At 39.0% G+C, this 27,662-nt stretch overlaps 5 protein-coding genes across 8 annotated transcripts; 4 read left to right on the plus strand and 1 right to left on the minus strand.

Annotated features, from left to right (window-relative positions):
- Positions 1–453: 453 nt before the first annotated feature.
- On the plus strand, positions 454–10,794 carry LOC140773319 (inositol-tetrakisphosphate 1-kinase 3). Of its 2 annotated transcripts, none has more exons than XM_073115805.1 (10): positions 454–472; positions 3,664–3,745; positions 3,966–3,998; positions 4,582–4,702; positions 5,177–5,269; positions 8,806–8,925; positions 9,011–9,187; positions 9,284–9,339; positions 9,456–9,540; positions 10,311–10,794. In XM_073115805.1, exons 4-10 carry the CDS (start codon positions 4,660–4,662, stop codon positions 10,403–10,405), a joined length of 669 nt encoding a protein of 222 aa, XP_072971906.1. In that variant the 5' UTR covers positions 454–472; positions 3,664–3,745; positions 3,966–3,998; positions 4,582–4,659; the 3' UTR covers positions 10,406–10,794. The 2 variants fall into 2 exon arrangements, with proteins under 2 accessions (XP_072971906.1, XP_072971905.1); XM_073115804.1 differs by lacking the exon at positions 454–472 and adding an exon at positions 479–901.
- Positions 10,795–11,374: 580 nt separating this feature from the next.
- Positions 11,375–14,322, plus strand: LOC140773850 (uncharacterized). The gene is made up of 5 exons (XM_073116619.1): positions 11,375–11,521; positions 11,665–11,785; positions 11,946–12,049; positions 13,740–13,871; positions 14,018–14,322. The coding sequence occupies exons 1-5, from the start codon at positions 11,519–11,521 to the stop codon at positions 14,042–14,044; spliced, it is 387 nt and encodes a 128-aa protein (XP_072972720.1). The 5' UTR covers positions 11,375–11,518; the 3' UTR covers positions 14,045–14,322.
- Positions 14,323–15,420: 1,098 nt separating this feature from the next.
- Positions 15,421–16,635, plus strand: LOC140774348 (uncharacterized). Its single transcript, XM_073117309.1, has one exon. The coding sequence runs from the start codon at positions 15,459–15,461 to the stop codon at positions 16,446–16,448; it is 990 nt and encodes a 329-aa protein (XP_072973410.1). The 5' UTR covers positions 15,421–15,458; the 3' UTR covers positions 16,449–16,635.
- Positions 16,636–20,573: 3,938 nt separating this feature from the next.
- Positions 20,574–23,678, plus strand: LOC140773927 (uncharacterized). 2 transcript variants are annotated; one of them, XM_073116719.1, is made up of 2 exons: positions 20,574–21,114; positions 21,525–23,678. In XM_073116719.1, the coding sequence occupies exon 2, from the start codon at positions 21,597–21,599 to the stop codon at positions 23,121–23,123; it is 1,527 nt and encodes a 508-aa protein (XP_072972820.1). In that variant the 5' UTR covers positions 20,574–21,114; positions 21,525–21,596; the 3' UTR covers positions 23,124–23,678. The 2 variants fall into 2 exon arrangements, with proteins under 2 accessions (XP_072972820.1, XP_072972819.1); XM_073116718.1 differs by having other exon boundaries at positions 20,574–20,882.
- Positions 23,679–24,204: 526 nt separating this feature from the next.
- On the minus strand, positions 24,205–27,508 carry LOC140774218 (sulfite exporter TauE/SafE family protein 4-like). 2 transcript variants are annotated; one of them, XM_073117121.1, is made up of 12 exons: positions 27,187–27,508; positions 26,929–27,088; positions 26,655–26,855; positions 26,514–26,575; positions 26,387–26,435; positions 26,253–26,311; positions 26,078–26,164; positions 25,936–25,986; positions 25,493–25,732; positions 24,958–25,051; positions 24,733–24,888; positions 24,205–24,562 (listed from the first exon to the last, which is right to left on the minus strand). In XM_073117121.1, exons 1-12 carry the CDS (start codon positions 27,502–27,504, stop codon positions 24,483–24,485), a joined length of 1,557 nt encoding a protein of 518 aa, XP_072973222.1. In that variant the 5' UTR covers positions 27,505–27,508; the 3' UTR covers positions 24,205–24,482. The 2 variants fall into 2 exon arrangements, with proteins under 2 accessions (XP_072973222.1, XP_072973223.1); XM_073117122.1 differs by having other exon boundaries at positions 24,209–24,562; positions 24,733–24,873.
- Between the last annotated feature and the right edge of the window lie 154 nt (positions 27,509–27,662).

The following is a 27,662-nucleotide window of genomic DNA, read 5'->3' on the forward strand; positions in this document are numbered from 1 at the left end:
ACTTGGTTCCCACTCATGTGGTGCAAGTCCGACACACACGTGAAGACGAATCGCAAACTCTCTTCCTGCTTTCCCTATTGCAGGGGATCCTGCTGTATACTACAGCCGCGATGGAGCTTAGGTTAGTGGGTGAAATCGAGGTGTCTTTTACAATAAAGTCACGACCTTCTTCCCCCCCCCCCCCCTTGAGCCGGAGATCATTGGACGCGTGTCGCCGACCGCTAGCCCTTGCAAAGAGAACGTGGAAGAGCAAGGCGTGAACAGTAACACCCAAATAGGGGCAGAAGAGTAATTTCAGTTTTGTCAGTGGGAAGGCATCAACATAATGGCAGTTTCGTAGTAAAGAGGGGGGGGGGGGGGGGGGGGGGGGGGGGGGGAAGAGAGAAGAGGGGCCTTTTAGTCACTTCGTGAGGAGCTCTTATTCCGCTTCCGCTACAAATAGGCCGACGCCTAGTTCTCTCGCTCGCCACTGGTAACTGTCCTCCTCCTCTTCTTCATCCTCCTCCTCTTCTCCCCTACCTCCTCTCTCCCTCTCTTTTGGGATCTCGGATTCTCACCGAGAGCTTGTCTATCATCTCGCGGCTGGAGAGCTGCGATCGTATCGATCGATAGCTTTACGAGTTTGCTCCTTCTAAGTGGAAGGGAGGGACGATTTCTAGGGTTTAGATCGGTCTGCGCGACTTATTTTGGGGTTGCTTCAGTTAGGGTTTGGTTCTGTTGGTGTTATGAGGTTGAGCACAGAAATCGCGTGCAGGAATGAGGAGGAGAAAGATAACGAGATCATCTCCTTTCTGCCGCCTGCGCCTGCGCCTCCGCCGCAGCAGAAGCTCGTGGTCGGGTACGCGCTGACGTCGAAGAAGGTGAAGAGCTTCTTGCAGCCGAAGCTTGAAGGGTTGGCTAGGTAGGTCGACTTTCGGACGAATGTTTTACGCATCAATGCGTTCCTGATCCTCGAACGACCGTTGGATTTGATATTATTCTTTTGTTCCCTTTTTCTGTGTTGTTATGGATTGTGATAATAGATGAAAGATTGGAATTTTCATCAGTTCCCATTGTTATCTTTGAGAAAATAGGAAAGTAATGATTTACTAGACACTAAGATGCCGATTGCCTCGTCTGGTTCATGTTTTTGATCCTTTATGAGAATCGTTTTTTTACGGAATGATTCAATTGCAAAAGATTGGTATCAAAATTTTCTATTTTATAGCCACTGTTTTATAGCAGAGATCAGGATAGTTTTCTCCAGAAAGTTCGATTGCAAATTCTTCATTTCTTTCCTTGTCATGTTTGGAGAAGATTTTTCATAATATGCTTTTCTTTTGTTCATTCAGCCATACGATTAAGTTATCCAATAATTTAAGGATCGACTTCAATTTAGGAAGTTACTTGAATATACGACGACACGAAGGTTAAAATCGGTCTTTTTGGTATTGAACGGTGGATTTTGATTTTAACTTGGGAGACGGCTGGTAGGAGTCTATATTCGAAAAGTATCTTGCAGTAAATATATTCGCTTTTTATTTACTGGTAGCTTTTATTCATAACGTTGACTCTGCTTGGGAGTTTACGAGAATAGGTATTAGCTAGTTGCCACTTTGGCTATTCTTAGGGTGCATTATGACTTATCTGGAATTTCACTTCTGAGCTGGAATATTCCTGATACATATACATCACCAGGATCAGGACAGGCTAATGAATTTAAAATGCTCTTTTCATGATTCTGTGATTGTTGACGTTGAAACATTGTAACACTTTATTCCGTGAAGTGTTATGTCATGTAAAACATTAAAGTCGTCCCATGTTTTAATATATTTGGTCTACTTGCTCTAGCACATTGTAATTCGTGGAGTTTTTGACGAGTCAAGATTATAGTATTAGACTATAATATTATTGATGCAAAACCTCGTGTACCCATGGTTTAACATTTCATATTTGTCTCATCCATGTTTTTTCTCTGTTGTAAGTGCTGTTGTTATATGCCATACATCTATAGTTGCCAAATTGAAAGTTTTTATTTTTTTTTATTTTTCACTTGGATCATTCTTTTATTCTCTTTTGACTTGTTGTAATTTATATTTTCTTAGGTATGTAATAGTCTCCTCTGGTTACCAGAACTCTTTTTGTGTGCAAGAGAATACATACTTGCCGTTTGTTGTTTTAACCTTTTATTTTGATTGGGAGGAATAATGCTTGAACAGAACTAAAACAAATCCCAGTCAAATTTTGATGTGGAAGCTTTTCACATGTTCCTTTCATTTTGACTTAAACAATGTTCATAATTTCATCAACGATAGTTTTGGTGTTTCTTTAAATAGTTTTTTCATTTCTTATTTGCCTGTATCCCCTTTTCCTTTTCCTTTTTGTCCTATTGGCTGGAAGTTTCCTGAAAACTGTCTCCAGCTTTTCCGAAACATTGCTTATCCATTTCTTTTGAGCGCAAGTCATGGGAGTTCCATCCTAGGCTGGATAATGCAGTTTCCAACTCAATTATCAGGCTATCTTCAGCCTCCATGTTTCGCTGTATTATCCCTTGTGGGTAGAAGAACAGTTTATTCCACCATCTTTGTAGGCGATATTCTTGACCCTGGGTATTGGTTTGCTTTTGGTCATCGGTAATCTTAGTATCAGGAATGTGGCCCCAATTCTCTGTAGAAATATAACTTCCTCCTAAATAACTTCTCATTGGTAGATAATATTTGTTATACTTCTTCATGGTTTGCTTACTTTCCACTTCATAGAACGGTCCAGAGTGAGACTGTTCCAAGTACTCACTAAAGTTTGCAGAATCACCTTGGTTTCAATCAAAGAACTTTTGGTACCTCCCTTGTTATATTTATTTGATCATTGTCTAGAATGTAGGCTGAAAAATCTAGCTGACCTACTAACTTGCTTTTTAGGGCCAAGAACTTTGTTCCAAAGCCATAATTTACTTAATTTCTCCCATCGCATTATTTGTGCTGTTTTCTTTGATGAATGATTGTTCTATAAGTTCCGTGGGCTATGGCCTTTGGTTTCTTTCTTATCATAATTGTGAGTTTTGTGCAGCCTAGACTTCTCTGTATTTTAGTTAACAATGGCGTTCAATTTATTATATACATAGTGTTATACTAGTGTAGCCAAGACTAAATAGTGGGGCAAATGAATCCTCTAGTTGCAACTGCTGCTATTGCTGGTGCCATGCCCATCATACTTAAATTCTATTTTTTAATCATTTTTTAGGAAAAGTTAAATTTTAGGTGGAACTGTATAATCTGAAACTGTAACTTTGTTTAAATAACTATTCTTCTTTGTTCCTTGATAATTAGTTAATATATGGGGACTTCAATTAGTGAGGCTGTCACAGTAAGGCTTCTCATTGCCCGCATCTTGTTGTTAGTTTTGAGTCATTGAAACAATGACACAACCAACAACAGTGGGAAAGGACATAGAATGAAAGTTACTTTAGACAAATAAGAGATCAGTTGCACCATTTGCATCCTTTTGGTGCTAGGTAAATACCATTTTTAACTTGGTACAGTTGAAGTATTACCTTATTATTATGAAGATATGTTTTTTCTGCCTTTCTGACAGTACCTATAGGCGATGAATTATATTTCTATTTCTTTGTTTTTTCCCTTTTTTGCAACCACTCATCTGTGTAAGCCTTTCAAAACCTTGGTGCAGAAAGAAGGGTATTTTATTTGTTGCAATTGACCAAAGCCGCCCACTTTTAGAGCAAGGCCCTTTCGACATTGTTCTGCACAAGGTAACTCATTGCTCTTTGATTTGTCATTCTTGTCCTTTTGTGGATCTTATAACATTTGTTTGCCACATCTTATGTGGTTCCCTACAGTAGAAAATAAAATCAATCCCTTTCTACCTTTTTATTATTTGCCAGGATATACCTGTCAAATTTTTAGAACCTCTAAGATAATTTTCTCCTGAATCTCTGATACTCTTTGTTCTTGATTTTTTTTTTCCTCCAGTTGACTGGAAAAGAATGGCAACAAATTCTGGAGGTTAGTGATCCCAAACACCAGCATGAAAAGCATACATCATCTAGCAGGGACTCTTTATTATATCTCTTGTTGTCCACTTTGCCACAAATTTTTCTAGTGTTCTAATAATGCTGCCAACTTGAATGGATTGTCTACTATGAACTAATGCTGAATTAGTCACTGATGCACCAGAAGATACTAGAATTTAGCACTTATTTTCATCTAAAAATATTTGTTGGCTGCTCTCTTTACATGCTTCATAATTAATGATAGGATGGTTTAGATTAAAGAAATTATATATATATATATATTTCTTAGATTTTACAAGTATTCAATCAATTGACATTTTCCTGAGTGTTCTAGTAAGTATATATTAAATCCTCCTAATCTTTTATGTGAAGTGCTAGGGCTTCTTTGTATCTACTACAACAACCTTCTGATACACTAGGCACTTATATAATAATTATTTGTATTTCTATTTTGATCTTTGGATTCACAACCTTATTGAGGTAGATCATATCAAAATGTATCTGTCTGTAGTACTTTTAGTTGAACTATCATTTTGACATATCCAGTTCTTTATTATTTTTTCTTTTTCGTGTAGGATTATAGGGAAAAACATCCAGATGTGACTGTTCTTGACCCGCCAGATGCTATACGACATTTATACAATCGGCAGTCGATGCTTCAGGAAGTAGCTGACTTGAATCTATCAGATTACTACGGTACTTTTCACCAGAATTTATGTCTCATCAGCCTCTTAGAATGTCTATTGGGTTATCATCTTTTCAGGACAGGCGACTTTAATTTTTTTTGCTTTATGCACCTTTAGGTGCAAGTGTGCAACCAATCATTCTTCAATGCAGTTTCATTCTCTGTTTCTTGAGGTCCTTGTGTTGAAGATATGATGTATATCTTTTGGGATCTATTACTGCAATAGATGCTTGTAGTTACCGATAGATCACTAAACTAGACCTTATCTTTGAAGAAAGGTCATCAGTCATTTGCCCAAAAATTGTTATGTAGTTCCATCTAACCTTAGATTTCTATTTCCTTTTGTGAGGCACAAAATGACCATCTTTAAATGCAATTCAAGCTCTTGTCCGTGTGCTGCGATTAGTCTAGGTTATAAAGGAATGTTGCTTCTGATTTATTTTTCTCCAAAAGTTGGTCATAATGGTGCAGGGGATTTGTTGCAGGTAAAGTTGGTGTTCCTAGGCAACTAGTCATCACAAAAGATCCATCTTCCATACCAGCTGTAGTCACCAAGGCTGGACTAACACTACCTTTAGGTAAATATTTTATTAAATATATATCTCTATGTAGTTTGTTTTATCTGGAATCAATTATCTTTTACTACTTCATATTGCCCACACTTTTTTTTGATTGATTTTTTTTGCTATGCCCCTTGATTCATATAAAAAAGCTATCTTAGTCTTATTATCACTATCTACAAATCGTAATACCTTGACAAGAGGCTCAAATATTGCTGCGATAATTGTAATATCATCTCAAATGTATTTTCAAGAGTCATGTTCTTCAAAGTTTCAGCTAAAGTTTTATCTTTAGGTTTTATATTCTTAGTTTTAGTAAATCACTCTTGTGATGTAAACATCCGAGTAATATTATCTTTGTAACACATAATATTTTTTAATGCTAAAAAAAATGAGTGGCAAATTTAGTGAGACCAGGTTTAATGATCTCCTTATTATTAATTATCTGTCTAAGTAAATTAAGAACACAACTATGGTTGTATATAAGATTTATCAATCATTGACCTTCATGTATGATCATGTTAATTTTAATTTTTTTACAATATGTCCTTTAACATGAGATCAATATAGTGTGTAGTATATAACGTCTAATATAAATAAGGTTTCTTTATCATAAATAAATTTTCAGCAGCTTTATAATTGGCTACATAATTAGTAACCACTTGGACTTCTCTTTTCTTCCCTATTTCTTTATACCATCTTATTTATCAATTGACATAATTAGTACTTTTGAAATGAACATCTACAAACTTCAGAAATATTTTTCCCATGCTGAGTACACTAAGAAATTAATTATTTTTTTTTGTTTTGTGTACCTCACTCAGCATATATCTGTGTACAACTAAATTTATCTCGATACTGTTTAAATGTCTTAATGTAAGTGTGAAATTTATCTACTTCTGACTTAAGATATTTAGTAATAATACCATTTGAACTAGGAGGTAGAACACTAGACCCTATTGATTATATAGTATATATTATAGTATGATAATAAAAATTATCAATTATATTAAAAGGATTATAGTTGTAAAAGAAAAAATTACAAATAACCTTGCCAATGTTTTTTTTTTTTTGCAATTTTAATTCTTTTTAGAGTTGTCTTGATAAAAGTTTTGTACGACCCCTTTTTTGAAGATATGTATCCATTGGTTAATATTTTTAGACTTCGTTGTAACACTAAAAATTCTAGGGATAGAACTGTTGCTCTCATATTATCTTTCTCCATGTATATGAACTGATCTAAATCTTTGTATTTTTCTCATCTTGTCCTGCTTTCTATACATATATTTGCTCTCTTGCATTGCTCTCATATTTTATTATCATCCTCTCTTGGCTCAGTGTTATCATCAATCTATGTGTACATGGTAATGCATCAACTTTTTATGAACTATTGACCCTCTTTATTGTGTAGATTGTTTATCTTTCTTTTTTGCCAATTAGGTGAACCAATATCTATTTTCTTTTTACACCAGTTTTATTTAACACGTCTTTTATCTTGCCCAATAATGCTGCAATATTTTTTTTTTAAAAAAATAGTGAATATATTACTTAAGATCCCTTGGTACACAAAGCACTGCTGATAGTAGCAACCAAAATAGGCAACAAGGAGGAGGGAAACGAGCCCTCCCAGGTGTAGCTGAAAGTTATATTCCTACTATAATTAGCAAGCTAATCAGCTAATTGATTAGCTTCACGATAGATATGGTTGAGAGACATGAAGGGAAAGAAAGATAAAAGATACAAACAATCATCAATGATAGCAGTGGTAGCCCATGGAGCTAGATGGTGACCCTTCCAAATGTTGACTAATAAAAGAGAATCACTTTTGATGACGAGGTGAGATGTCTTTTGCTGGTGGAGAAAGTGAAGTGCCTTGTAGAGGTCGATTGCTTTGGCAGCCAAGGTGGATTGGCAGAATCCATGCTGACATTCTACACTAATCGGGGAACCTATTGGGGTGCGCAAGGTGCAGCATGCTCCACTAAGTTTGTTGGGACTCGAAAAGGAGCTATTGATATTGAGCTTGAGGAAGTCGGGCGGAGGGAGCTCCCATAGGATGAGGCAATGAGGGGTGGATGGCTCACTAACCGGAGGGGAGGGAACATCATAATATTCATAGGCTAGAGGCATCAAAATTGGCTTAAGTGGATCAAATTAAAATTTATTCCAACTATCAACAAATTCCTAAGATTTTAGGTGTTTTATGGAGTTATTAGCCATTTTGGCTCGAGTTGTCAAGTCGAGCTTGAGCCTCACCGAGTTGGAGGTGAGCCAAGCTGAGTTTTTCCAGCTCAAATCAAGCTTGAGCTGAAAAACTTTGGCTGTCGAGCCGAGCTGAGTTAGGCCTAGCTTGCTTAAGCTCAGCTCGTTTACACCCCTACCGCCCACCACCTGCAATACACTGGTTAATATTGTATGCTTTCTTTGAATTGAGAGAATGGGAATTACTATTTTCTCCTATTCATCATAAATTTTTTGGAGAGAAACCAGTGAAAACATAGAGAAATAAATAGAAAATGAGTCTTTCCATAGCCAAGTTCTTTTTACCTCTTCCATTCTTGATCTTTAAGGAAATAGAGAATATAAGGTGTGTCATTTTTCTTGTGTTTCTGATGTACCTTTAGAAGACATAAACAGGACTATTCCAAAAGTTTTGGCACTGTCCAGATGCAACTTTTTCTTTCATTCATCATCTCCAACACTCAGGTAAGCTGTTTTACGCTGAATATCTGATAGAGATCGACATCTTTGAGCTTTGTCAACAGAAATTATTTGGGTATTTGGTCATATATCCTAACCATAATGCAACCACATAGGTCCTATGTAGTCATTAGGTGGAAGAGCCTGTAGAAGAAGCACCCAGAGAAAAAGGCAGTTTGCAGATTTTGTGCTTAATTATAGAAGTTTTGATGAAGTTACGGAGGGTAATTCTTTTCTCTTCCCTTGAACTGAAGAGAAGACAGATATTGTCTTTTATTTATCTCCTTTTTATTCTCTCCTACCTGAAGAATCCTAACAGAGTAGTGCAAGCTGAATTCAGATTTTATAGCCTTTCTGGAATGATGGGGAGAGAAAAAAAGATCTGTTGTCTCAATTCAACCACTTGCAAAATTCAAGGTTGATTGCAACTTATTTTGGTTGTCTTAGTTGACTGAGTAGATCTTTAGTCTCAAAATCTTCTAATATCCCATAGTTCATAGTAGAGGTTGAGGGTTGTTTGACTGGATATGCATAAGTTTGGGCCTGTTGAAATGTTCCTGAATTGTTAAACTCTTTCTTAATTTTAGGGCTTGCTAAAATTCCAACAGATAAATTTTGCTCCAATTTTTGGCATTCAATTCTTCTTTGTTATTGATAGATAATGTGCTTTAAGTACACATCTGAAGTCTGTAACTTCATGTTTTGTACACTTTTACTCTGGGTGTACCTTTTCATGAGCACATTGAATCAATCACATATTTTGATGACAATTCCAATATCAACTTACTTTGAGATCCGTTTTGAAATTAATACAGAATTCCTTACTTTTTGGTTAAACTTTCTGCATGCTGCAGTGGCAAAACCATTGGTAGTTGATGGAAGTGCCAAGTCTCATGAACTATCTCTTGCGTATGATCATTTTTCCTTATCAATGCTCGAGCCTCCATTGGTTCTCCAGGAATTTGTCAATCATGGTAGCTTGTGATTTCCTTCTGCCTCAATTGTTTGATTACCTTGTTAAATTTCAGAACTGATTCCGTTACATACATACACATATAGGTGGCGTTCTCTTTAAGGTCTACGTTGTTGGCGAAGCGATAAGGGTTGTACGTAGGTTTTCCCTTCCTGATGTTAATAAGCGTGAGCTATTAAATAATGCTGGTGTCTTTCGATTTCCAAGGGTTTCTTGTGCTGCGGCCAATGCAGATGATGCAGACCTTGACCCTGGTATTGCTGGTATGGTATCTGTGACATCTCGAATTATTTTGGTTATCTAGTCTAAAAACAACTGGTGTTGTGAGCAAAAAGTATATCTTATTTCTGTCAATACAGAACTTCCTCCAAGACCACTGCTCGAGAGGCTAGCTAAAGAACTTCGCCGTCGTCTGGTATGCTGAACTTGTTATTTTGCTTCATGGATGCATTACATTATATGAAACAAAATTTATTTTGTTTCATATATGATGTATGCGCACTGATACTGTCTATTTTCTGATATATGTAGGGTCTCCGGTTATTCAACTTAGATATGATCAGAGAGCACGGCACAAGAGACCGGTTTTATGTCATAGATATCAATTATTTTCCTGGCAAGTGATCACTTGATTTTTTTTTTCCCTATATGAACTGATCATCTCTATAAACCTTTCATTCCACTATATTTTTCTTATATCCATCATTGATAGATTTAGGAACTAACTTCTTATTAAGTTATTACTTGACAAGAGACCGGTTTTATGTCATAGATATCAATTATTTTCCTGGCAAGTGATTACTTGATTTTTTTTCCTATATGAACTGATCATCTATATAAACCTTTAATTCCACTATGTCTTTCTTAATAATCCACTAACTTCTCATGAAATACGCAAGCCAGCCATGATTTTTCAGCAACATGCAAGTAAAAAGCAAAATATACTTACGTTTTATCCAAGCACAGAAGTGATACACTATATTTCAGATAGTACTCTTTTTTGGTTATTGGTATATTAGAATGTAACTTTCATACATATTAACTTCACTTATGTTGCTTATCATGTTTTGAAGAAAATATCAAGTTAATGCTTTCTGTTATTCAGGCTAAGGTTTCTTTTACATTAATAGTACAATCTGTGTTTGTCAACCATTAAGAATTTACTAGAATTTTTTATTTCCTACAAAACTGACAATCCTTTCCTATATGTACAATCATTGGCATGCTACAATCTCGATTTCATAATGATTGAAAAACTAATGAATTAGGCACAGTCACAGCCTTTTACTTGCAAACATGTTGTCCCATTACAATTCAATCATAATAGTTGCTGGATGACTTACAAGACATCAAGTGCCTCCTCACATACTTCTCTCAATCTTGTAGGATATGGTAAAATGCCAGGCTATGAACATATATTTACTGATTTCCTCCTCGGTCTGGTGCAAAGCAAGTATAAAAGGCGGCTCAGTAACGGCTAAATTGGGATACTGACAAGGTCTCGCAGATTCAAAAGAATGGCTGATGTATGTCTGGAATTCAACCTACGTGAAACATTCGAGCTGCATTTCCCATGTACATAGTGGGGAGATCTTCCTCGGGATGTGGAATACGACAGTCGCTGAAATGGTTGCTTTGAGAAGAAATTCCCCCCATTACTCTGTAAATTATTAACTGATGGCTTACAACGTAGCCTTCTCGGAGGCTAAGGCTTACACCATAAATGTATGCACGATTTCTTCTCTTGTTTCATGTATTCTCTTGTTGTTTGTATTCCTTGGGAAATATTTGTTTGGTTCGGAGCCCTAAATTTCACTACTCTTGTTAGGTTAATAAACCTTTGCTCTTTTTAGTGAACATGGTAAAGATATATCTCTTGTTTGATTCAGCAGTAGCAAGCTTGGCTTAGGGTGCCGGCTCACCATTAGATGTATGTTAGTGTGTTACACGCCAACGTATCAATTTGACTGCTTTGATTCCGATCAAAAAAGAATACAGGATTGCATTAGGGATTGAGGAGACTCATGAGTCTTTGACCCCTGTACAGGGTTGACTTCCACCGAATCACAATACTTTATTTTGCACATTATGTGAAAATATGTAACCAAAGAAGCCATCTTTAGCACCAATTGATCCAGACCTTATCTGTCTTTACCTGATTCGTCAATCCAAGTCTTCCTGGATTTCATTTTTAAGACGAAGCTGAGAAGCAATGATGAGATGCTTAGTCTTAGTAATATTTTGAGACAACACCTATTTGAATAAATATTTTTGCAGGGGAGATGCGATATTTGGTTTGGTAAAAGACTTTCCAATTCGAGTGCCCCTAAAATTATCTTTATCAGAGGCTCTGTCGACAAATGGGCAGCTGACTGACTACTCCTAATCAAGTTTAATATAAAGTGGAATGGTATTAGAGATATCAGTATCGATTTAGGATATAACAAAGTTCCACGGGAACAACTTACCTCTTCCCGTACTTTAGGGCAAAAATCTCGTCGTGTAATTTATAAACCCTGATAAGAGAAGGCCGCGACCAAACAACAACGAACAAGTCTCCAAGAGTCGCAGCAAAGCAAGGCGGAGGAGAAAAAATGGTTATCACTCTATCCCCCTCTCTATGCCCTCTTCCTTTATTCTGTTAACTATCCGTGTTTTTATTCGCTTCTCCTTCTCCTTCTCCTTCTCCACATATATCTCATTGTTTATTAATACCAGCCTTTCTTTCTTCTAATCTTAGAGCCAAGAGGCTGTGAATCCGAAAGCATACCCTTTGGCCGATGCGCAGCTATCGATTACTATATTGGATCTCATCCAACAAGCCGCCAACTACAAGCAGCTCAAGAAGGGAGCTAATGAAGGTAGTATCAATCCTAACCATCAACTTTTTTTATGCGGTTTCTTTTTCTTACATTGAAGTTGGAGTCTTTTAGGTTTTCTCTGAGTTGGGTTGCAAGTTTCTTTTTTTTTTTTTCTTTTTCTCCTTTTTCCTTTCTCTAATTCTGTTATTTTGCTGGATAGCAACCAAGACTCTGAATAGGGGCATATCGGAATTCGTAGTGATGGCGGCGGACACCGAGCCGCTTGAAATCCTTCTCCACCTTCCCTTGCTAGCGGAGGACAAAGTAAGACCCTTCCTGATTACCAACATTGCTGCTTCTGTCTTTAATATGGGGGAAACTAAAAGATATAGATATACTTTTGCAACAGTTCATTGTCTTTAGGACTGGGCTACATTCCTTGAAACTTTAAAGGTGGAGCACCTTAACAGAAAAATATATATATAAGTTGCCCAGTTTCCGGCAGCCTTAAATCATATAGAAGCACAAGCTGAAATTCAGAGTTATTTTTATCCTATTGAATTGAAATGAGAAGATTTTCAGATGAACATATATATAATGGTGAAATCTGAAGTGTCCTATGTACATGTAATTATGGAGGTTTAATCCACCGTAATTACTGGCACATTTTGGTACCATGTGAATCTTCTTATGGTCTATTATCATTCAAAGTTTATGTTGTGCTAGTTCACCATCATCATCTTAGTAAACCTTTCGAATATTAATTCATCTTTTGTAATGTATCTAGTGAATAGGAAATTTTATCTCCCACAAATTTGTCCAAGAAATCCTCAACCTGACCCAAACTAACAATTGAAGTGTGTAGCACCTATTTACATTTGTATTTATGTCCCCATATTTTTATTTTTACAATATTTGCAGGGTAATTTGTTGAGTGAGTTTAGCTATTCTCCTATGGGACATATATCCTCCTTTTTGTATATCACCATTCAAGAACTCCAGAAGAGAAGAAAATGTTCCGTCTTGATGATTCTAGAATCAGATTTACCTTAGACAGGAGTATGAGTTCCTATAGAAACGATCATGTCTGTAGAAGTTAATTTCCTAATTTTTAGACAAATCTTGTTAATTATTGATAAAAAATGCATGAGAGGTAGTTAAAAGAGCTTTTCCTTGTGTGTGATAGAATGTACTCGTCCTTTCCGTTTGGTGGAGATTAAGTTTCTGAAAATATTGCAACTAATGTAGTACCTCCCATCTCAAACAGCATTATGACTTTGATCTCTAATTCATTAGGATAAGTTCAAATTTTATTAGGTTTCAGTGAAAGAAGTTTGCTAATCATTGTTTGGTTAACCCTTACTATGCTTCCATATTGATAATTGTAAAGCAAGTATGATTGTGTTTTACATGTCGAGTTTTTATTTCCAGCTCTTCTGCTGGGATAAGTGAATCAAAAATTGATGTCTGAACATTGCATCAATTACTAAACTGTGCTTGGTCAAAGTCTGACTTTGATCATCTATTATTACGTACTAGTCGAATTGCAGCTGTTGTTTATCATTCAAGGATGTTCACTTGGTTAGCAGAAATGCAAAATTATCGGACTAGGACCATCTAATATTGTATAGTAGTCGAATTAGAGCTGCTGTTTATTGTGAAAGAATGTCCACTTGGTGAGCAAAATTGCAAAATTACCATGTGTTTTTGCTTCTGGATCACTTCATTTCTCATGAAATAATGCTCAGCATTTTGCTTCCAACAAATACTGATGCCTATGATTTAGATTATTACTTTTCTATGCCATTGTGGGTACAAGTATCCCCTATTCATTGGATCATGGTTTTTGCATTTCCTTGCTCTCTTTCCTGAAACGCATTGTCAATCCTCCAGCATATAGTAGCAGCTAGATCTGTGATCTTTATACTTATGTTCATCTCTAAGATAGCAATCTCTCTTTACTTGTTCTCTACAAAGCATGATCTTTTAACCAAATTCACACCGTTGTGTGCAGAATGTGCCCTATGTCTTTGTCCCTTCTAAACAAGCTCTTGGGCGAGCTTGTGGAGTGACAAGACCAGTTATTGCTTGCTCAGTGACTAGCAATGAAGGTAGCCAGTTGAAATCTCAGATACAGCAACTCAAGGTGAACCTACTACTCTTCTACCTATGGCATATCTATTGTTTCACTAGAAGCATTCTGTCAGCAGCAACATCTGTTCATATTGAATGTTTCAGTCTCTTGTGTTTTTCTTCAGTAATTTTATTTACATTCTATTTCATTAATTTCAGGATGCCATTGAGAAGCTTCTCATCTGAGCGCAAAATCCTTTCGGCATGATGGGCCTCTTAGGATCTTCAGTTCTGCGGAGGCTTGGACTGATGATGTTGTCGTGTTTTCTTCATGGCGACTATTTTCCTTCTAAATTTGGTCTGTGTCTTTGTCTAGAACCTTTTGTGTCTGCAAAGAGTGAGGGATGTTGATACTATTCCTCAATTATTGTTGGACCATTTCTTGCATATGTTGCGGCAATTCTCTGGTAAACTGCAATGAGTGAAAATTATTTATCTAAGATAGTTGCCTATTACCTCTTCCAGTTTTCCCTGTTAATCTCCCGTTTGTTGATGAATTCCGAGTACCTCTTTTTGTACTGTTTGGGCTCATCTAGTTAACTGGGTGAAATGCATGGTTTATTGTAGAAATGTTTGTTTTGTTTTTGTTGCAAATTAGAGCTTGAAATGTGGTTTTGCATATCGCCGTTGTATCTTGATCTACACACTCTAGTCTTATTATTTTATAGCTTTTCTTTTTGAAAAAAAATCTCGGTAACTAGTACGAGTCCCTGAAAATACTTTCTGATGGCGTAGTAAAGTAGAAATAAACCCAAGCCAATGTGACCAAAATAATTCTTTGCTGTGTACGCCAATGTGTGGGCGTACGATATTTGACTCCATTAAGATATTCTGGACATCTGAAACAACTACGATTGCTTATCTATATTATTAAAAGTGTGATAGCTATCAATCCATCTCTTTACGTATCTCAACAAGTCATCAAAGTGCGTTTCAAGAAGAAACCATAGCTAGCTAGCGTCGGGGGCATTAAGTATGCTCTCATAATTACGTTACCCATAGCATTACTCCTATGTCATTTTTATACAGTATTATAATTATGATCGCCTATGTTCCTTAGAAGATCATTGTCATCATTGAAGTAATTAGAATTATTCAAGAAAAAACCATTCTTTCTAGTGTTACTTTTTTGAACCTGGAATAAGTTAGTTGACCGAAATGCGCACCATTTCGACGTACTTGGTCCACTTCTAGAAATGGATACCGTTGGAATTCTCCACGCTTTACGTATCTCAGGTTGTTTCCCCGCTTCATACGCCGATTGGAGCTGATCCTTTGCACTCCTGATGGAAATATATGTTGCATCAGTACTACTTGGCAGGCGTATCTACCTGCCAAGTAGACCGACTGCTAGTAATTCCTACGATTACCCTCTGCAGAGGATCCTCTCCCTTGCGGTTTCCTCGTCCGCAGTGGGCTCCACTTCTCTTCTCCTTCTCCTCTGGACCACGACTACCTCAGGGCTCAGGCCCACCATTCCCGGTCCAACCTCTCTTCTCTCTCCCGCCCCCCTCCCGCCACGTGTCTCGCTAACCTCACCCCTTCCGCTCCTTCAAATTCCACTCCCTCCCTCTTGTATTCCTCTACTCTCCCCTCCCCAATGCCGACGGACGAAAGGATCGTCTCCGATAAGAACCCATGTCCTCGCCCCGCATGCTTCTCCCTCGCCGCCTTCGGAAAGGCGGCGATTTCCCACCTCCTCGCCGCCGGCGTCGCCGTCGCCGCCGGCCTCTCGGACTCCGATCTCGCAGCGATCGAAGAGACATACTCCTTCTCCTTCCCCCCCGACCTCCGATCCATCCTCCGGGAAGGCCTACCCGTCGCCGCAGGCTTCCCTGACTGGCGATCCTCCTCGCCGCCGCAGCTCCGCCTCCTCCTCTCCCTCCCTTCGTCTAGCCTCGCCGCAGCTGCTTCCGACGGCCGATTCTGGCTCCCCTCCTGGGGAGCGGAGCCAGAGATCGCCGCCGATCGCGCCGCGGCAGCGAGGTGGTTCCTGGATCGCGCGCCGCCGCTCGTCCCCTTCTATCGCCACTTCTACATCCCCTCCGTCCCCAGTCTCGCCTCGAATCCCGTGTTCTACGTCCGCGGCGGCGAGGTGCGGTGCGCCGCGGCCGATGTAAACGATCTGCTGCGGCGGTTCGATTGGGCGGTATCGTGGCCGGCGCCGGCCTGGGCGGCTACTTCGGCGAGGAGGGTGGACGTCTGGACGGAGATCGCCGAGCTCTACTGCGGCACGTCCGAAGCGAAGGGGGTCGCACGTGCGGGGGTGGAGAGGTGGCTGGCCGAGATGGGGTGGAGGCTGAGGGCGGCCGGCTGGGGGGAGGAGGAGGTGGATGAGATGATGACAGTCGGATCGGACGGTGACGGACGGGCTAGTAGCTGGGATCGGACGGCGCCGATCAAAGATCGAGAGAGCGCAATGTGGCACGTGCGGCTCCTCGCGCTCGTGCTTCTCCGGGCCGGGTGGAGCAAGCGCGACGTGGTCGAGGCTATGGGGTGCTGCCTACGTGTCGACGAAAGAAGTGAGCCGGAGGTGACGTGGCGAGCCGACCCCACCGGAGACGAAATATCTCTGGACTTAGAGTTATGATTTTTCTTAGAATAATTTCACATATGTTTTGGTGTATATAAACAGATTCAAGGACGCATTAGAGTTGGTTGAGATCGTATAGTTTTCCTAATTTACATTATAGAAATTAATTAATCAAATATTTGGCCTAGTTCTGTGGCAGTTGAGATTATGGTTACACATGTGCTCGTTGGATGGAAGTATTTGATCGGCGTATACATTTTCTTAGAATAATATCACATCTTTTCATGCAAGTGTTGCAAATTTAAAATATTTTCTTCATATTTAGAGTATATTTTGTGGATTAAGATAATTTTATTTAGATTTAAAGCATTTACTACAATACTTACATAAATAGCACTTTGGTATAAAAAAAAAAGAGTCATTTGGTTAAGTATGCATTGAAAAATTTAAGAAAAGAAAAAGTAAACGTGCAAAAAATAAAAAAAGTCTTGTCAAGACTCGAATGGTCGAGTCCGCTTAGCTGACTGGTACTACCTAATCGCCACGGCCTCCAAGTGGAATGAGGTTAGCTGGACTTTCTAGTGATCGGGCGTGCCATGGTACATGAAAAACTGCTTCGCTAGATAGGTCCAGTATAGTAGGTCTCCTGTGGAGAATTTTAAAAAATCAAGTTTGATAGTCCGAGCTTGGATCCCAAAATGTGGTATGTTATCGGGTGAAGTGACCTCGGGGTTGAGGCTGCACATGGGTTCGGCTTATGTCGCCCCCGGGCTGCACGCAGGTTCGGCTTAGTCTGATGATGCAAGCCCACTAGTTCATTCCACCATTCTTCCTCGGGCTCATACTTATGCTCGGGGTCTTGTTCATGAGTTCCAAACTAGTTCGCATGAAGTAGTCAAACCAGTTCACGAAAATTTGGCTTGCCTCGAAAATTGTGCACTTATCTTCTTCATTCCAATAACCATGGGGCTGAATTTGGAATTCGGCCTAGGGGCGCCACCATAAGGTGCATGGGAGACGGCAGCAGTTGGGATCGGTCGTGGGTCGCCGACAGTTAACCCATAGTTGGTCCTTGCAGCGATAGAACAACGGTGAGCAGCGAGAAAGCCCAATTATCGAGCTCGAGCTCGAGGCGCTGCAACGGCGGCCATGGCACATCGCTGTCAAGTCCACCGGCCCTAGGCGACTGCAGAAGGAGCCCATGGCCCCACTGCATGGGAGCAGCGGCGGCGGGAAGCCGCGATGGAGCCACCCTGACATAAGGATAGCTTCCCGTGGTGGTGGCTGTCGAGTTCGGCCACCTGACGGTCACCAGCGATTACGGTGATGCCACCACTGGTCAACAATCAGCCCAAGGAAGCCAGCCGTGGCCGCTGGTGGTTGTGGGAGCATCGGACCCACGGCCACCAGTCGCAGCTTTGCTGCAACATGAACCACTGTCGCTGGCAGTCTTCCAATCAGTGCCGGTGTGAACGGTGGCCTGGGCTCGGGTGTGAGGTCTCGTGGAAGGGACCGAATGTGGCGGTAGGGGTTGGGAGTGTCTAGATAGTTGTCGATGGGAAGTTAGGGTTTTTAGCCCTAGCTCCCACTATTGGTGGGGAAGATGACCCCGCGACCACTATTGCTAGTGGTTTCGGCGTGGCAGCGACGTCTGGGAAGGTCTACAGGGTTGGAGGAGTCCCCACTACTGCTGGAGGAGGGGTTAAGACCATGATTTGGGCTAGCTCATCCCCTCCCTCACGGGAGGGTATTGGTGGCCGTGCTGAGTCAGAAGGGTTGTCGCCAAGGCTTGAATAGTCTTGTCCATCCTCTTGGTGCTCCTTAATGGATCTAGTGACCTTATTAGAAAAATCTTTAAAAATTACCTTCGCCCACGACAACGGATTGTCGTCGACTATTGTTGGTGGTGGCGGGGGCGCCCAATGAACTCCCACAGGAGAAGATATGAGATCCTAGTCCTTCATGGTCGATCCCTCCTCGTTGGTCTTGGATCGCATGTTAATCATCTTCTAAGAAATATCGGCTCTGATACCAATTTTATGAACCAGATCTGGACTGATCTAGACATAATAAATTATAAAAATTTAGGTGGAGGTAGTCTCATGAATTAGAGTTCTAATGGCTCTGGTTTCACCTAAATCGGAGGTCGGGATGAAAAGTTAAAAATAAAATAGTAGAGATAGATCAGAGAAGATAAAATGATAAATATCCGACATTGCGGTAGTCGTCGGAGGGTAGCGGATGGTCAAGAATGGTGGTGGATGGCCGTATTGTAGGGTGGCTGCTGGAGGTAGGAGGTGGCTAGGGTTTGAAATATTGGGATGTTTCTACGAAGCTATAATCTGAAGCAGCTATTGGGCTAGCTATTGTTTAAATTTCTTAAATTCAATGATAATTATCAACACATATCCACCCCTATTTATAGGAGTAAAATCTTTAGTGGATTTGATCCACATATGGATTATCCGATTTATTTAAAATTTAAAATAATAAGATAAACTATGTGGTCGACTGACTCGACTCCACTTAACCCAGGTTAATAAAAACACAATAGGTTTTTGCAAAAAGCACTCTATATTAGTCTTTAGGTTTAAATTCTTTCGTCAATATAAAATACTATATCTATATAATTTAGAATCGTTATAATTTATTTCTTCCGAACTTATTAGCATGAACCATGAGGTCCAACAGTACTTTAGTGGACTCTACCTATCAATTAGATTAGACTCTTAATTAGTTGGTATCTTTGACTCTCAAATTTTTTTTTTCTAGAAGCACGAAACCATGGCCAGTTCTTATAGTTATAGGATGATAATAACTGACATTGAAACCCTTAGAAGGTTGGGACCAAAGTATTATTAATTTATAACCACCTCTCGTCCCTTACTAACCTTGCTTGCTTCTATATAAATAGATTTGACCTTTATTTAATTATAGCATAAAGTGTTCAAATTTGATTTGATTCCCATCTGTACCTGATAAAACCTGGATAAAGATTTGGACCTTTTACATGAAAAGTTCATTTAAAAAGTCAAATCCTTATCGTGACTTCTCACCTACTTCAATCCAGTGCCAAATTAACTGAACTAGATTTGGGCCAAACAAAAGAAAAGCAAGGGAATTTTGCATATCTGAACCTTCCTTATTGATTGTACTGCAAACGACTTCAAGCTTATCTATGCACAGCTTTACTCCTTCCATTTCAAATATCACTGCAGAAATTTATGTCACCATATATTGTTCCACAGGCTAATCATAAGTTAGATAAATAGATTAGTATTCTTTAATGAGTAATGAGTCACAACAAACTCAACAACTAGAAGTTGAACCCAAAACCTATACCAATGGGCCGTTTGACGACGTGGAATAAGAGAGTTATTTCAGATAAACTCCTCTTTGTTATAAAAGATTCGTGTCAAACGTAGGATAAGATTTTAGAATAGTAAAATAGAATAAACCCTATCATTAGGGATATTTTTATTTCAAATTTTAGTTTGGATAAAGTTTTAAAAAACCTTGCCCACTTATTATAAAATATAAATAAATAATTTGCGCTCACTGTAAATAGAATACACTTGATAATATATTAGAATATATTTTTATTAAAAAATATTTATGATGAACTAGAAATTGTAACAGTAATCCTTAGAAGAAAATATAATATGGTAAAACATAATTATAATTAATTTTAAACCTATTTTATATCTTTCGAAAAAAAAATTCTTTATATTACATTAGAAAAAGGACAATAAGATCAATTTTTTGATTACTTTCTATCATTTATTTTAATTACCACAGTCAAACACCATTTTATTCCCAAATATTAAGAAATTGAAATAAAATTTTAACTTTAAAGTAAATCTTAATTTTATCTCAATTTTAATTTTTCCTTGAACGATCTGACTACTAGGGTTCAATAGCTGTCAGTTCAGACTTTACAATATACTTCCCTTGTTGGTTACAATTGGTTAAGTAATCTAACAAATAGAACTTTAAGAGCTAATGATAGTTGTTGTTTCTTTAATAATCTTTTCCATCCTTATCATCTAAAGTTGGGTTATTTGGCATTAATATCTCCTCATTTGGCCGGTGATAATTAGGTCATTTTGCATTAAATGAGCCATCAGAGGCTATATATTTAATGGGTCAAGTATTCAACCCCTGGCCCCTGTCTGAACCTAATTCAAGTTCCTAGCGAGAGAGAGAGAGAGAGAGAGAGAGAGAGAGAGAGAGAGAGAGAGAGGAAAAAAAATCGTTTTTTTAGTATAATTTCTGCTCGGCTTTCCTTGTGTGACAGATCTGATCGCAGGATTTAGGTGGAGAATCGTTGCTTTTGTCGATCCTTTCAGAGAAGTGAATGCTAACTCCACCAACTCGCGGCTTTGACTAAGGAAACCCGGAGTCTGTTCCTCCACTCCTCTTTTCTTTAGATTAAATATCCTTCTCCATCAGCAGAAAACCCTAAGAAAGAGGAGTTTGCTTCGTCCTCAGGTATGTTCCCTCACTTCTTTCGATTTGGCCCGGTAAGATGGGATCTTTGCGGCTATACCTACTGTGGGGTTTCTGGGTTTGTGGTGCATGGGGCTGCCACATTTCTGTTGATGGATGATCTTAATCGTGTTTTTAACAAATGGGTTTTCTTAACAGTGTGGAAAGATGGGATTTTGATCTTTTTTCTGGTGCTTTGCGTGTTTGATTGATGTGTTTTTGGTGGAGAAATTAGGTTTCTTTCCCCCCCTTTTGTTCTAATTTCTTTATGTTGGACAATAATATTATAGCTTTGGTAAGATCGTCATCAGTCATCCTTTACCAACTAGTGTAAGATTGTTTCAGATTAAGGGGGAAGGTTGTGATTCTGTCTTAACTGTGTTTGAGATTACTGTTCTTAATAGAGCTCTGATTTGCTGCATGCACCAAATACTATCTAGAAGTTTTCTCGAACCATGATCTTTATGGTGTTTCATCACTGTACTGGTTTGATGCACCTCCATATTATTAAAGGGAAAAAGAAGCAAAAGTGGATTGAATCGTTCGTCCAACTTGTTATTATCTTATCCCCACTCTTTAATATTCAAATATCATATATGCTCATAGACATATGTGACAGATTGTTCTTTCATTTTCCCTGTGCAGGGACCCGTGAAATACGATTAGAAAGTCTCAGTATTAGGTAAACATTGTTTCTCTTCATTAAAGAGATTTACCATGTTGAGGCAGGTATCAAGTAGAAATCATAGATCCAAAGGGCTCAGGATGAAAACCGCTCTTCAGATAAGCCTCTTGGTTGCTGTCACTCTTTGGTTGCTCTATCAAGTTAAGCATTCCTATGATAAGAAGGAATACGAGGAGAGCAACTCCCCTTTGCTAATCAAGGATGATGGTAGCCGGCATGAGGTATTCAAGTTTGGCAGGAAGGTCCTTCCTCACAGAGAGGAGACGGATTCTAGACGAGCACAAATTAAAGAAGAAGAAAATGAGGATGTTGAAGATATGGAACAAGAAATCAAGCGTGAAGAAAATGAGGATGAAGAGAAGTCTGGATCTGGGGATGACATGATTGATGAACTAGATCAAGAGAAAGATGTGGATGCAGTTGAGCTTGGGGAAGAAGTTTCTGAAAGAGAAGAAAAGGACGTTGAGGTTGATGATTCCGGTTTGTTTGAAGAGGAAGAACATAAAGAGGGTTCTCATGAGGCTCGGGAGAAAAGTTTTCAAGGTGATAATGTAGCCAGTGCTGTAGTTCATAATGCTCAAGCAGCAGAACGTGAAGAGGCATCTCATGAGGCTCGAGAAAAAAGTTTCCAAGATGATAATGCATCAAGTGCGGTAGCTCATGATAGCCAAGTGACAGAACACAGAGAGAGATCTCATGAGTCACAGGAAAAGAGTTTTAGAGGTGACGATGCGTCTAGCGCAGTAGGTCATGATGTCCAAGTGACAGAAAATGTGAATGAAAGTGGAGCTGTCAGGAACTTGGATGAGGAACATCAAGAGAATCTAGAAAGGAAAGATTCAGGATTGGTCAATGGAGCAATTGAACATCTCAGGGGAAATGAATCAAGTGCTGTTAATTTATTGGATGCTTCTGAGGCAAAGAATTCAAGTGTTGTTGTTGGCGAACCTGAGAGAAAATCAAATACTACAATTCTTTTGAATTCAACAGTAGATAAACCTAACCATAATATGGAGCAGAAGGTTGATCTAACCACCACAAATGTGATGAAGAATTCCACCGAAGTACAGATGAGTTCAGCAAATAACCTGTCTGATAAAATGGAACTGCTGACCAATTCAACATCTTTGAATGGTCAAGCAGAACAGCAGTTGAATACAAAACCTGTACTGGACAACCAAATGGAGCTTCTGACCAATTTGACAGCTACTGATCCAATAACTAAAGTTGTCTCTCTGAAGAATGAGACTACTTATTTGGATTCCTCTCATGATCAAAATGTCACAAATGAAAAGAGACCTCCTGAAGAAGATAAATTTAACTTAGAGAATGCAGTGACGGAGGAGTCTAGAATGTCCAACACAGTTGTTAAACCAGAGGAGCTTAATAAGAGTTCCACTGGCTCTTTAGCTTCAAGTGACAATGGGGAAGAAGGAAAGGTAAAATCAGAGGATTTGTTGCATACTGTGGTTGAAGGGAGAGATAAAAATACTGATGAGTTTAATCTGCGGAAGATCCAGAAGAAAGCAAACAGTGATGAAGAGGCTGTTTCAGATTGATATTGCAAACTTGCTATAATATGCAACTAGTAGGTCTTAGTAGAGTCTTGTTTTTCTCCTCTCTTTTAGGCTTGCAGAGGCAATAGGAGCAACTTTCTTGTGTTTTTCTCTCAAGTTTCATGGGCAATTGCTTAAACATTGCCTATATGTCACAAGTACCAAAGTTCAAATGGAAAGAGAGATGTGTCGACATAGATATAGAAACAAAGTCTAGCCTTATGTTCTCTTTCTTTGAGTCATTCAATTGTTCGCTATGTGGTGGAGAACGCTAGCCCAATTTCTTGCTTCCACTTGCATATAGCTCCAACAGGAGGCAGCTCTTTACATACCCCCATATTACTCCCAACTTCTTTCACAGCTATAGTTCTGCTTGGCTATTAGCATGTTATACTGTACTGGTTGCCAGCTTACCCATGGTTACCTGGCCATCTTTAACTTTGATCTCATCTAACAGTTGTTCAGATTGTCATCTGTACCAAGTTCAGAGTTACTGCTTTTTTGTTGGATTAGCCATTAATGGAGATAGCTATGGAAATGAATCTAATCTTTGATGGATATTTGGTGGTTCTTTTGGTTGTTCCAACTGTACCTAATCTTATCCAGCTTTCAACTTCCATGCTAGACTTAAAAGGAATCTTCTCACTATGAGAGTCCCTGGATCATCATATATTTATTCACTTTCTTGATGAAATTGGCCTGACAACATAAGCTTAGCAATCTCTCTGGCATGTCAGAGCTTAGCTGTATGCTAGATAATCTGACTGCGTTTTGTTGACTTTAGAGCAAGGAGTACAAACTCCACATGCTTGGTGCATCTAGATGACTCGAGTCTTGTTGACTCTAAAGCACTCGGTGAGGAGATATGCTCCTAATTTCCAGGTGATCTACTAGCTACTCAAATGGTACTTCCTGGATCTACATCTTAATCATATTCGCTTCTCTATTAGAAAATTTATACTAGAGAAATCAATACCATTATGTTCTGCATCATGCATTACTTTTCTTGTGATAGTAATAAAACAGCGAGAATTCTTTCCCTCTTATGCAAGCATTACATAATAAAACAGTAGTCAATGTGCATTTACAGCCCAAGCCACGTCTTTCTAGTCATTCTGTTTAAGTGCAAGATATCTACACAGAATCTCATCAGCTAAAAGAAAATTCAACTCTTTGCAAATTGCGATTCTAACTTTATTGACATAGAGATAATGTTTGGTCATTGGAGAACAAAGTAGTGGTGTATCAAGAGCAAACTCTTGCAGGTTAGCAAGGACCTAACACATGCGAGACTTTCACACGTTTATTGAAATAAGGTCAATTAGATATTGACCCTACAGAAACTTCATTCTTTCCTCTATTTTACTTCTCACAGAAGTGAAGAAATCCCATGTACTCATTTTGTTTGATCATGGCAATGGTCTTCTCAGTTCCCACAACACCTGACATTAAGGAAGAAGAGTTAAAGATAAGTACATAGATCAAATATCATTATTGATGCTTATTTAGCTCCTAAAATTTGGCATGCTAGCATGCGAGGATTTTGCTAATGCAGTGTCCGAGGAGGAGAGAAGATCAAGATGAGTTCAGATTTTTCTTTTTCTCTCCTTACCCATTGTTAGAGCACTTGCAAAGATGACTGAGGAGAGTATGAAGACAATAATGGATGCTCTTCCAAGAGCCTTTACCAGCTTCCTTACAAAGAGTTGCCCCCAGAAACCAGCTATCACTGAGACTGCAATGAGATAAATTGCTGCCAATGCAAAAGCTAGTAACAATGAGACTTCATTCTTCTGCACCATAATAAGGTTGTCACCATGGTTAGGAAGGCAAATACCATAAGGGATGGGAAATCTTTTGAGGAAGTAGAACTCCACTACAGAGAGGGACGAGGAAAACATCATCACAAATGTGGCTGTTGCACTTGCTACCTAGCAAAAACAAAGTTCATTCAACACATTAGGTTAAATCTGAGCAAGTGAGTATTACAAGTTTGAGTATGAAACAAACCAACTTGACAGGCATTGCATATGCATTTTGCAATCAAAACAACATGGCCCATATACATTGCAAAGTTAGTACATTTTGTAGCCTACGATTGATCGACTGTCAAGTCACATGGTTTTAATATTAAAAGATATATATAAAAAAAGATCTTCTAACTGACTTCATAGCCAATGCAGGCTCCCAAAAGCAACTGAACACCAGAAAAATTCTTACAACTAGGGGCTACAGAGGATTAGGCCATTAAAAGTGTCATCCAAATATATTTAATTAGACTTAATCCACGTTCATCAATATTGTCCAGCTCAATTAGCCTATATATTTATGCTTTAAATGGAAAAACAAAATTTACATTTGTGATACTTAACCTGTGGGATAACTCCGATCTCAAGGAGGAGGGGTCCGAGGATAAAGCCGCCACCGGAGCCGAGGAGTCCGCCGACGGTGCCACCTAGTAGGCCACATAGGGCACAAAAGAGAATTTGCATTGCATTCCACTCTATAGAGGCTTCACACACGCACTCCCAGTTCCCACACATCCGTCTATCCCTGCTCTCCCTCCATAGCTTCATAGCCTCCCATATGAATACACTCATGGCAGTTGGTACCTGAACAAGTTTATCAAACTGTGTCAAATTTGATCAAATTATTAACCTTTCTTTTTGTGCAAAGTTACAGGACTAATGTGATTGGAATCATCCAAAGCTGTCCTCACTTTGATGGAATACACAATTTTCACATATAACATTTACAGTCATAGAATAAAAGATGGAGAAGGGGGGGGTGGGGGAATCGAGTTGAGATCCTTCACCTGCAAGATATTGACTACCCAGTAGAAAGGACTGCAAATTTCTGAACCATTCTGCAATCACCACCTGACCATCATTAACATTTCATCCCAAAAGAGCCAAAAAGGCCAGATTGTAAAGGGAGAACGTGCCAAAAGGGAGAACCTTTAACATTTGGAGGACAAGAAAGGAGGACCAGACGAGGATCAAAACAAGGATCCCCTTCCACCTAATGTTGAAAACTAGTGTATCCTTCAAGGACAAATATAAATCACACAACAATTATGTAGGTAGCTAATAATTCCTTGCATTCTGACATACAAAATTGCTAAATGCTTACAAACTTGGATTTCTTTGCGGGCTGAGGAAGGAGAGGCTCATACTTTGATTCATTAACCACTGCATCAAACAAAAAAACCTCAGTCTTTCCATACACAAATTTGTATCATAATCAACCAATATCTTTACTTGTACCATCACTTGCACTGGACTTCAATCTTTCCTGTTGCTTTTCCACCTCCATCTGTACCATCCATAGGCTAATCTAAATAAGTCAAAGCACAATTACCAACTGGACAATTTCTAAGGATACTAAAACAACCTTGAGTATGGTTTCCTGCTTCCACATCTGGACTGCTTTGAAGAAGGACCTTGATGAAGTACCTGAATCGCCAATATAACTAGTTACAATTACAAATCTATCATGTACTATAGAATAGAATTTATTTTCATGCTAACAAACCTAGGAAAAGAATGATGATGAGGACAGTGATGAGCCAATAGGGGAAGATAACACTCAGTTCAACACCAATTGTGATCCCAAGCATCAACATAGGCTGGAACAGCAATGCCAGGTTATAGTCTATGATGGGTACATCCTTTGATGGATGTGAAACCTGAAGGTTATACCACACCGACGACGCCGAAGCCCCCATGATCATACCTTAACATCATCATATACGTAATGATTGAAACATTTATTTTAACTTTGTGTATAGCTATGTGAATTTGCTTACATTTGGAGAGAGCGGCGGCCGACTTGGTGTCGAAGCCGACGACGAGATTGAGCATCGGAACGAAGATTCCGCCGCCACCGACTCCACCTACGGTGCCAAAACCCGAGCCGAGAAATCCGACGACGGTTGCAAAGATGCTCCTCCAATTCAACTCCAGATCCTGCTCATCGAGAACCATATCAAACACCTGGCGGGTAACTTGATCATGGCAATTGCATGACCATTTGGTTACAACTGAGAAATGCAACGAACGCTTACAGGCCAGACTCGAACACTTCTTGATGAGAGAGCAATTGGGTCATCTTGAGATCCATTAGAGAAGAGGAAGGTGATGGCAATGGCTATGGATGAGGCTGTGATGAGGTATGCAATAAGTTTCTTGCTTATGCTGCTATGGATGATTCCAAAGCTAATAGTGTCCATACTTCGTTTTGCTTTCTTTTGAACTCCAAATAGGCTCAAGGATGACTCCTCCTGCTCCTGTTCTACTATAATTCTTAGGTGGACTTTATTTTTTCCTCTTTCTGATGCTGCTTTGCTTTGTAAGAGAAGGTTATACGTTTCTTTTTTATCCATTAACTCGCCATATATGAGGGGGATAAATAGAGAAACGATAGTTGTCATTGAAGGCTTATTCTCTCTCAACTATAACAACAACAACAACAAGTCACAACAACAATATTATTATTATTATTATTATTATAAAAGTCTCCATAATTCTCTCTCAACTATGT

This window comes from Typha angustifolia, chromosome 13 (genome assembly GCF_048772165.1).
Source record: "Typha angustifolia cultivar Huaian chromosome 13, ASM4877216v1, whole genome shotgun sequence".
NCBI classification, from domain to species: domain Eukaryota; kingdom Viridiplantae; phylum Streptophyta; class Magnoliopsida; order Poales; family Typhaceae; genus Typha; species Typha angustifolia.

Excerpts from the sequence above, each read along its gene's own strand:
- LOC140774218 (XM_073117121.1), bottom strand. The coding sequence starts at position 27,504 with ATGGATAAAAAAGAAACGTATAACCTTCTCTTACAAAGCAAAGCAGCA. Across the intron at positions 26,576-26,654 it reads CATCATCATTCTTTTCCTAG|GTACTTCATCAAGGTCCTTC; the intron begins GTTTGTTAGCAT and ends TTGGCGATTCAG. Across the intron at positions 26,165-26,252 it reads CCGCAAAGAAATCCAAGTTT|GATACACTAGTTTTCAACAT; the intron begins GTAAGCATTTAG and ends TTGTCCTTGAAG.
- LOC140774348 (XM_073117309.1), top strand. The coding sequence starts at position 15,459 with ATGCCGACGGACGAAAGGATCGTCTCCGATAAGAACCCATGTCCTCGC.
- LOC140773319 (XM_073115804.1), top strand. The coding sequence starts at position 726 with ATGAGGTTGAGCACAGAAATCGCGTGCAGGAATGAGGAGGAGAAAGAT. Across the intron at positions 9,340-9,455 it reads AAGAACTTCGCCGTCGTCTG|GGTCTCCGGTTATTCAACTT; the intron begins GTATGCTGAACT and ends TGATATATGTAG. Across the intron at positions 9,541-10,310 it reads AGATATCAATTATTTTCCTG|GATATGGTAAAATGCCAGGC; the intron begins GCAAGTGATCAC and ends TCAATCTTGTAG.
- LOC140773850 (XM_073116619.1), top strand. Across the intron at positions 12,050-13,739 it reads CCTTGCTAGCGGAGGACAAA|AATGTGCCCTATGTCTTTGT; the intron begins GTAAGACCCTTC and ends CGTTGTGTGCAG. Across the intron at positions 13,872-14,017 it reads CTCAGATACAGCAACTCAAG|GATGCCATTGAGAAGCTTCT; the intron begins GTGAACCTACTA and ends CATTAATTTCAG.
- LOC140773927 (XM_073116719.1), top strand. The coding sequence starts at position 21,597 with ATGTTGAGGCAGGTATCAAGTAGAAATCATAGATCCAAAGGGCTCAGG.